This window comes from Glycine soja, chromosome 7, assembly GCF_004193775.1.
Source record: "Glycine soja cultivar W05 chromosome 7, ASM419377v2, whole genome shotgun sequence".
Taxonomy (NCBI): domain Eukaryota; kingdom Viridiplantae; phylum Streptophyta; class Magnoliopsida; order Fabales; family Fabaceae; genus Glycine; species Glycine soja.
In genome coordinates, this window is record NC_041008.1 from 4,840,557 (window position 1) to 4,850,481 (window position 9,925).

Genomic DNA, 9,925 nt, shown 5'->3' on the forward strand with positions numbered 1-9,925 from the left:
AATTTTTATCAGAAGAGACTTTGATATTTAATGTTTGATTATGTTTTAAACAAAATTGCTTCGATTTTAACAATAGGAATATATATAAATAAATAAATAAAGGTATCAATTGATCCTATCTCATATATAAACGTGTGATCTTAAAATTTGACAATTTAGAATGTACAAATGGAATTAGTATCTTGGTAATCAGGACTCAACAGAATCTATGTGCATCTTGGGAAGAAAAAGAAACTCTTGTACTAGCCTCATGTAAATGATGTAATAATTGTAATGTCTTATCTATTGAGAACTTGGCGTATCAGCGATCAGCCGTCCATCTTGTTCTTGTGCCACGTGTATGGCGGATATTGTTCTGATCATATGATGCTGGTTTTGATCCTTAAAAAAAACCTGAAACCACCGACCTCGTAGAATGTTTTTTTCCCAGTGGACCCCACCAACCAAGAGAGACCGGCGATAGTAAACGACGTCGTAATACCCGTCCATACCATGCCACTGCGGTTGTGGAAACCGACAACATAGAATGATAACAAAAAAACAACGTAAGCTGACACGAAAGCCATCATCATCTCTTCTCATAAAAAGAAAAAAAAAAAAAAAAAACTACCATCATCTTCTTCTACTTCATTGCTCTCTCTGATTATTTATGATCTCAATCTGATTTTTCTTCTTTTCAATCTCTAACTTCCTTTCACCTTCGTCAACTCAATCTTCAATTTCAAGCCTCAAATTGTTCAGCACACTACCACCCCTCAAGAGATTTTGCAAATTCTATAAATGAATGTTATGTGCTCCCTGTCCCTTTTGATAATCGTGTATGGTCTGGTGAGTTCTGTGATGGCTTTTGTGAAAATTGATAACCTTTTTTGTTTTTAATTTTCTTTACATTGGATGTATGCATGTTGCAGTAAAAACTACTATCTGTTTCTGTTTCTTTTCATACGAATGTGGGGAGTACTAGTTCCAATCTTCTTCATCTCAATGTTTTATTTTGTCACATCATTCAATTAGAAACTATCATGTATGCATTCAATCAGAAACTGTCATCTATGATAAGTTTGTTGATCTTTATAATAACTACTTTCGATTTCTCATTGGTGGATAGTCTAAAAACTTCTAGATTCACGGTGCATGTTTATTGAACTCATCACATATAATGCATGTATTCCTTTATTTGATTTTGGATGTTTAACTGCGAACATTTTTGTTTTGCACAGAAATTATGAATAGGTGAAGTGATGGCCACAGCAGAAGTGAGAGCTTCGTGGCAGAGAGCTGTTAACCGTTGCTTTGTCCCAGAAGATGCAAAAAGAGCCCCTAAGTTGGCTTGTTGTCAATCTTCATGTGCAACATCAAAATTGTTTGATGCTGGAGCAGCCAGTGCTTCTGATGAATTTGATCATGCTGCTGTTGATGTCACCCATTTTAACCAGAACTCTTCATTTTCCAATGTGATTCCTGATTCAAGATGGTGGTTGTTGCAATTGCAACCTAACTATGAAGTTCAAAAAGGTTTAACATATGAACAGTTAAATGCATTAGAGGATGAAGTAGAAAATTTGAATGCTAGTAATGAAAATAAAACATGCAAAGGAGATGCTGATCACTTTGGTGATGAGAACCATGAGTATATTTCTTCCATGGAAGGAATGCAAGAGGCTAATAGTAAAAAGTCTCAAGGATGTCCTCAGCTAATGGATATGATTGCTAAACATGAGAAAGTGGAGACTGATTCTGTTGGTTGTACAATGTCCAAGCAAACAAATGATTTCTCCTTTGATTCTGATTATTCATGGATTGGGGTTGAGAAGGCACAGCCATGGTGGAGAACTACAGATAGAGATGAGTTAGCTTGCTTTGTTTCGCGCAAATCACTCAACCATATTGAGAATTGTGACCTTCCCCCTCCACAGAAGTATCTCAGAGTACAACCAAGTGCTGATATCAGTAATGTCAAAATAAAAACATCATCTTTTGACCGGGAGGCCAAATCCAGTGCCTTTTCCAATTTCAATGTTCAAGCAAAAAGAAGTTTAGAATCAGAATTGATGCATAGGAAGCTTGTGCCTTCCACCAATAAAGGGCATTTAAATTTTGATTGTGACAAATATTCAAGGTATTCTCCTCTTCACATTTGTTTGGTTCACTTGGTTGCACTAGCACCTTATGTGGCTATAATTTACTCCTAAATACTTTTAAACAAACAAGTTACAAATTGAGAAATGGTGTATTGTGGGAAATTGGTTCATCTCATTCTGTTTTCTAGGGTCTCATGAAGCTATATTTTTAATCTTTAAGAAAATTACACTAACATCTGAAGTTTTTTGAGATTGATCATCACTCCATAGTCCATATTTTTTTAACGTTTTTAATGTTTACAATAACTCTCTTGTAGGGGTGCTTGGTGTAATATGTTTCTTGGGTAATAAAAGGTGTCATTGTAATGTATTTCTGTGGTTGAGTGAATAGAACTGGTTTAAATTATGAAGATTTTATGAGGTTCATTTGGGGCATGTGATTTGGTTTTCAAATCAATTTGCTTGGACTTGCAATTTTGTTGCAGTTATCCCACCATCCATGGGGGTGTCACAGAACAAGTTTTTGAGGGAAACCCCAGCAAAGCTCAACTTATGGAAGCATTGTGTCATTTCCAAACACGTGCGAGGAAAGCAGAGGAGGCAGCAAAACAGGCTTGTGCTGAAAAAGAGAACACTATTGCACTCTTTTTCATACAAGCTTCACAGCTTTTTGCCTATAAGCAATGGTTTCAACTGTTGCAGCTGGAAGCTCTTAACTCTCAAGTAAAGAACAAGGATCAATCAATCTCTACTCTCTTCCCATGGATAGGTACGGAACCCGGTGAGAGAATGCTAAAATTTGGCAATGCCAAACAAAAAATGCTTGGCAAGCCAGAAAGTGGCATTGCAACATATGCTGTTGCATTGGCTTTAGGATTGAGTCTTGTTGGGGCTGGCTTGCTCTTAGGATGGACTGTTGGTTGCATGTTACCTCGTTTATAGTTTTGTAGGATTTAGAGTAAAGTCTTGCTTTGCATGAAGATTGGTAAACAAAGGAGGAAATTGGTTCAACTAGAGAAAGAAGATAAATTTTTTTTATCAAATGTGTATGCAGTTTTGTAGATTTGTTAGTATGTAATGTACATTCTGCATTGTATTTCTGAAATGTATACTAATAGTTATGTACATAAATATCTGTATTTCTTTGAATCTTTTCAAATATCCTCTAGGGACTAAGGAATTGTTCTAAGCCGGAGAAAGGAGAATGTACATTCTTCATTGTAGCGTTAGGCCAAGTCTATATCAGGGCAAGTTTTCCCCTCCTTCATTTTTTAGTTCAACTTACACATTTTGTTGGGTTAAATTGAGCTAATTGATGGGGTTTAACCCACCACCTCTGCTGGTGCAATCGTGTTTTCATCCATTAGATCTTAAAATTTTGGGGAGTTAATTTTTCATGTACTGCCAATGTAAATATTTTTGCACTGTAAATAAATTAAAAAGGACTTGAGTTTGAGTTTTAAAGTAAGTATTATGAAGGAAGTTAATAGTCTTGTTCACGGGAAATCCCAAAGTTAGAGGCTCTAGAGTCGTCCATGAAACTCTAAAGTGCATGTCAACTTAAGGTAACAAAAGGGGTCACCCTTATTTATGGAATGTCCTTGGGCCAAAGGTCTAAGGTCCAAATATTAGAGGTCCAATTGTTCCATTATGATCGGTTTACTATTTTCAGTCTGGACAAACAGTCCATAGTCCAACAAGCACCGAGCCTTTATAATAACCTAAAAAAATTTACACTCCCATGAATGTATTTTAATTGAATTCATTTTGGGAGTAGAAAACTCTAAATTAGTCTTGGACTGATGGCTAGGTTGTTGAATTTGCGTATAACTGCTGAATCTGTATGTCAAGTGTTTTAGGTATGCAATGAATAACATGACACTAGTATTAAATTGGCTTGTTTTCACAAAGTCAATAATACAGTCAACAAAAATAATATGTATTCAAAGTATGTTATATCTTGCTTCTAACAAAAATAATGGGTATTCAAACTATGTTATATCTTGCTTCTAGATGTGGAGAATAAGCCTTGTAACCGGGGCCAGGGACTACTGCGATTGCAACCGTGAAGAATAATGACTACAGCTTATCTGTTTGTTGAAATAACTTGTGCTTGGTGACAATATTTCCTCTGGTATGAATTGACCATTGAATCATTGATTTCATGGTCCATTCTTTTAAATTCCATTAGGACAAAAATCGTTTTCATAATAAGCCAAAATAAATAAATGCTGTACAAATTTGGGAGCCCGGAACCTACTTCAGGCTTCCAAAAAGATCTGAAATTAACTTATTTTAAAAGATGTTGTATAAATTTAGTCCTAAAATGAAATAATTTGTGTTGTTTTCATTCTTGAAATAGCACATTTATATGGTCTCCAAAAGTGTCAAATTACTAACAAGTTTTTTCTATTAAGTTGTTCACTTGTAAACAATTTTATTTGATAAAGAAACTATGGCAAAATTATGCGTGGTAGTTTCGTACTTAGAATTGAGCATAAAATTGATGCTTGAAATTGAAAGGAAAATTGTACTTGTATATCCTTTGGAAAGTGTAGACGTATTAGGAGAGAGAAATAGGAAAAGAAGAAAGATAAAATATAATTGATAACATAATGTGATAAGAAAAAAAAATATAGAAAAATAAAAGTTATCAATAGGATATTTATGCTATTACGATGTCTAAATATTATAACTTAAATTGAAATTTGTCTCATTAGTTTTAAGTTTTATATTTGAAAATCCTTTTAAAATTCTAATCGTAATTGTATATCAATTTTATGGAATTACAAAATACTAATGAGCTTATGCTGTTTCTGACTTCTGACCAACACATTAAAAATTGTCTTCTTCAGTCACCAATTCATTAAAAACTATCAATTCCTCACTCATATTGCACGAATATTGCTGTGCTTACTTTAACTGTGGCTGCTACCGTCATTTTCTTCATTACTAGATCAGTTGTTTTCCAAACTCCATCCATCCAACGGACTTATGTACGCTCCTAATCAGAAGTTTCAAAATGTATAGTTTTTTGACATATTCAAAATGACTTATAGTTATAGATAACCAAATCAAGTTGTTGTTTTAAAATAATAATTATATCATTATAAGAGAGTTTTTATGGTGTTTCCAATAATTTTAGGAGTTTTGGTACTGTTAGTTTTTTAATTAATCAAATTACATGTTATTTCCTTATTAATTATTTTTTTGTTTTTTCTAATTAGTCCTTGATTATTATTTTTAAATTTTCAAAATTATATTTTTTTAAATTAGAAAATATGATTAAAAATATCTTTTGAAGTTTAAACCTTAAAATTTTATATACAGTTTACAAATTTTCTAATTTAAAAACGTTGCAATTTTAAAATTTTAAAAAATAATTAAAGAATAATTTAAAAACAAAAATAATTAATGAGAAAATAGTATATAATTTGATTAGTTAAAAAATTGGCAGCATCAAAACCCCAAAATTATTGGGGACACCATAAAAACTGTCTTATTATAATTAAGCTATATAATAATTAGTATAGAAAATATTTTTTAATAAAGATTTATAATTAGTTTTTATTTTCAAACTTTACATCTTAAGATTCAATTCCTCTAAAGTTATTATAGAAAACAAAGTAAATAATCTTGGTCATTGACAAGTAAATCAATTGATGTTCGGGGTACATAACAAATCATGCATTTGTTGTTATATTAATAATTATTTTTCTCATAAACAACTGGCATATCCGCCTTTATCCTTACTCACTTTAGAAGAGCAAAGTCCTGCAACTTGTATTTACACAACAAAATTGAAATTGATTTTTTTAAAAAAATTCTAAGTCTAACTCCTTGTATAAGTCAAACATAACATCTATAATTTTGAACCAATTCCAATTCTATTAGAAGTTATTGGAAATCAAATCGAAATTCTAGTATATAATTATAATTTCATCACCTAACATACCCAAAGTAGTTATTGATTTATGCATTATCGCATTTTCGATCCATTCCATCAGTCTATTTTGAATTTTTCTTTCCCTGCTAAAGGTAAGAGGTTTCTTTTCTTATTAATTGATTTCAACGGCAATGAATCAATAAGGATGGCACCGTCCACAACGGCTATGAGCATGATTACAATTTAATAGATATTGCACCTGCCAGATTCCATTAAGATACCATATCATGAAGGTTTGAAAATTTTGTACATCTTATCCTATGACAATAATATATATAACATAAAGTTTGAGCAGCAACGAAGGAACCAATCCAAAGTATTACGGTGGTATAGCAGCAGATGAAACAAGTTATGAATGCCACCAGTGACTCTGATTTTTTCATTAATACAAGAGAAAGATAAAATGGAGTAAAGAAAGTACTTAATATGGCAGTGAATAAATAGCATCCAAGGTAATCGATTTTGACCTAACCATGACCAAAAAGGTCCCAAAAGCCTAAGGCCAACACCCATATTTCTTCAGTTTTTTACCCCTCCATGGAACCACCTGCTTCAACCCCTCACACATCCTTGTCTGCAGAAATCAAAACCCGTGCAATATTAGGGACCATGTTAACTTTATCGATAGAATCTTACAAAAAAAAAACACACACACACACAATTTTATGACACAAATCAACCCGTTTTATGGTACACCCTCTACCCCAAATTACAACTTTGGTCAAGTGGACTGAGTACCCTCAATTTTCAGATTCCTATCTAACTTCTAAGCACCTATTATTGGGACAAACTATGCTGACACCTTAGTGATTTTTTAAAAATTTACACAAATACTTCTTCTTTTTAAGACCTAAAGTAGTTTTCCTTAATTATTTGAAACACATCATGTGAAATTTCAAGAAATATTCCAATTGCATACTGCTAGATCAATGATAACACACAAATAGATGAGATTGCTATCTTGGTAAACTAAATCATTTAATATGACTATGAGCCTAAGAGAATTTTATATACAGTTTCCTCCACTCAAAAATAGTAACTATGGTTCACGGAAATTCCTCATTCTTACAATCCTATTCCCCTATCCTAACCATTATGAATCTTCACTACATAATCCTGACCAAATAGCCATTCAGGGAAGCTTGACTTCAAAACCACAGCGGCCAAGATATAAATTGCTACAAAGCTACATGCTTTATACATCATAACACAAGCACTGAGAAAAATCTCTAAACCCAATTAAAGCAGAGAAAAAAAAAAGGCATAATAAAGTGTGTTAAAAGTTGAAAATCTTACCCAGACACTACTAGACTTGGCATGGAATGGGTTAGTAAAGCTCCCAGGACGGTTCCTCTTTCTCATACTCCTCACCTTCTTATGAGTGCCAACATAATCAACAGAAGATGGAAAGACATGACTACCCCCACCACTAGCCTCTCTTTTCAAGGTCTTTTCCCTCCAAGAACCAAACCACCCTTTCTCCTTCTCCTGCTCCTTCTCCTTGATCCCCACACTTTGGTTTAGAACCATGGTCCCAAGTTGCCCTCTTTCAGAACCAAAAGAGCCATACAAGTCTTCACTCATTCTAAAAGATGGGGAGTTGCAAGTGTTGTTGGTGGTAGCCACATAGGGGTATGGTCCCTCCAAAACAGTGGTGGGTGATGAAAGTTTCATGCTTTTGTTGTTGTTGCTTTGGGAATCAAGTAGCAACCTTGGAGGAAGTTCCAAGCACTTTGGAGTAGGGTTGGAGAAGCTCACAATATCAGTGCAAGGCCTTGGCTTCCCTGGCTCCTCTTCCCAACCAAATGGAACTGAAGCTGAGGTGAAAAGTGGTGGAGTTTTCATCCCTGATCTCTCTGGAGAATGCATTGTAGGAGGGTTCAACAAGGGTAGCTTTGGTATCTTGCACTGATCTGCCTCAAACTCTACTTCACAACCACCCATCACTACTCTCTCTCTCTCTCTCTCTCTCACACACACTTTGTGTGTTGGAACAACTATGAGTCTATAAGTGTTAGCTTTTGACTGTGCTTTTTGAAGTTTTGATGATATAAAAGAAGAAAAGACAATATTGAAATGTGGAAGAGATGAAGGGAAGGTCTTTCAGCCGAAAAGGTTGGATCTTTCGGTCATATTGGTATTTCTGTGAGGCAAATTAAGCTCCAAATCAAAATGGGGTCTCATTCATCACTATTAATATTACGTGTAATTGTGAAATAATGTGCATACATAGACTACTGAGGAGTGGGGACTTTAATTTCTTCACACGATAACGTTTGCTGGAGCCGTATAACGAATAGAAAATAAACTCCTCCTTCAATTCAAATTAAATGCCTTATTTTTTTACTGCGCAATTATTTCATCATTGGCATTGGATTTTGCTTTTGTAAAAGTCGCTAAGTGGTTTGATTATTATCAAATCAAATCAGTTTGTTGGTGTCAAACTAGAAACTTGAGCATTTTGTTTAATTGCTTGCGTGGAAGGGGCTAGCTAGGACTTTAGGAAAAGGAATATTTGGACGCGATTTAAGTGTGAAAATATATTTGATGATGATCGTTTACAATATTATTTTAAAAGAAAATAATTTTGCAAAGTTGAATTTAGAATAAAGTGATTTATATTTAGATTTTTTTTACCCACAAATTTGTTAGTTTTATTAAAAATATCAGTGAAGATTCAAACTCCCTTCACTTTATGTCTATATTTTTTAAGTCAATCTTATATTTTCATATTTAGATATTTTAATTTTAAAATAAGTTAATAGTAAAATTAGGTATAAACTTATTTATTTAATATAAATGTTACTTAAAGCTATTTAAACTCAAAATTAATTTCGATTCATAATTAATCTTGTAACGTAAGATTTGATCTTATGTGAATTTAAACATACACATAACATGAAAAAAAAAAGATAAATGCATAAATTTGATTTTAAAAAAATGAAATTATGATGAATAATTTTAACATTTAGTTAATAATAAGTACATAAATGATATTTGACTAATATTTGTTTTTCGTTTCTCATTTTCTCCCCACTCGAAAAATAATAATTTTTGTGAGCCTCCCACTATCTTTTCTTCTCAACTTTCCATTTTACTCTTTAATCCATGGTTAAAATTTAAAATTTTTCTTTTCACCAATCTCCACTCATTTTCATTCCAACCGCACATACTACTGGCTCAAATAGTCAAATACATGTAACACTCCTTTCTCAGTCTCGACTCATTAACAAGCATTGCTCTCGTATTCGTTGAAACCGTATTGTGACAAAAATATACAATATTTTTTATAAATATGTAAGAAATTTCATTTATTTTATACTCTTTAATGCATACCTTGGCTCTACTTAACGATTCCTTGGTGCATCACGTGACACATCAAATGATCCAGATTTGTTTCATACGAGTTTGACGTAGTTAATGGATTTGGACCTTAACTGTTTCGCCTACACATACGTAAGGGGTCTTGCTAGGTGCACTCAGCAGTATTGCTGGTGCACCCAGCATTTTCCATTTTTCCAATTTTATCATTCACTTTTAGGGAAGAATGACACTCTTATGGAAGAGGTTCTTTGATAAGATTCTTAGGGAAGAAGTTTTTCGTAAGATTTATTTATATGGGTATTTTTGTTTTTTTTAATTTCTTAAAGTTTTATTTTTTTAATTATTAATATGTTAAATTACTCATTTGTGCATTAAATTTTTTTACTATTACAAAATTTAATATAAATTTTGTAATAGTAAATATTTTTTTAAAAAATATATATGGATTAAATAATTCATATGATTTATATCAAAATTAATTGTCACAATTTATTATTTAAATTTACATGTGCATTAAATACACATTAGAAATTTTAGTGTTATATATAACAACATTATTTATTTTATAACGTTA

The 9,925-nt window shown here is 32.6% G+C and overlaps 2 protein-coding genes across 2 annotated transcripts; one reads left to right on the top strand and one right to left on the bottom strand.

Annotated features, from left to right (window-relative positions):
- Nucleotides 1-526: 526 nt before the first annotated feature.
- Nucleotides 527-3,270, top strand: LOC114418299. The gene is made up of 3 exons (XM_028383576.1): nucleotides 527-828; nucleotides 1,221-2,119; nucleotides 2,567-3,270. The coding sequence occupies exons 2-3, from the start codon at nucleotides 1,242-1,244 to the stop codon at nucleotides 3,021-3,023; spliced, it is 1,335 nt and encodes a 444-aa protein (XP_028239377.1). The 5' UTR covers nucleotides 527-828; nucleotides 1,221-1,241; the 3' UTR covers nucleotides 3,024-3,270.
- Nucleotides 3,271-6,209: 2,939 nt separating this feature from the next.
- On the bottom strand, nucleotides 6,210-8,227 carry LOC114418301 (uncharacterized protein At4g00950-like). The gene is made up of 2 exons (XM_028383579.1): nucleotides 7,324-8,227; nucleotides 6,210-6,601 (listed from the first exon to the last, which is right to left on the bottom strand). The coding sequence occupies exons 1-2, from the start codon at nucleotides 7,969-7,971 to the stop codon at nucleotides 6,524-6,526; spliced, it is 726 nt and encodes a 241-aa protein (XP_028239380.1). The 5' UTR covers nucleotides 7,972-8,227; the 3' UTR covers nucleotides 6,210-6,523.
- Nucleotides 8,228-9,925: the final 1,698 nt, after the last annotated feature.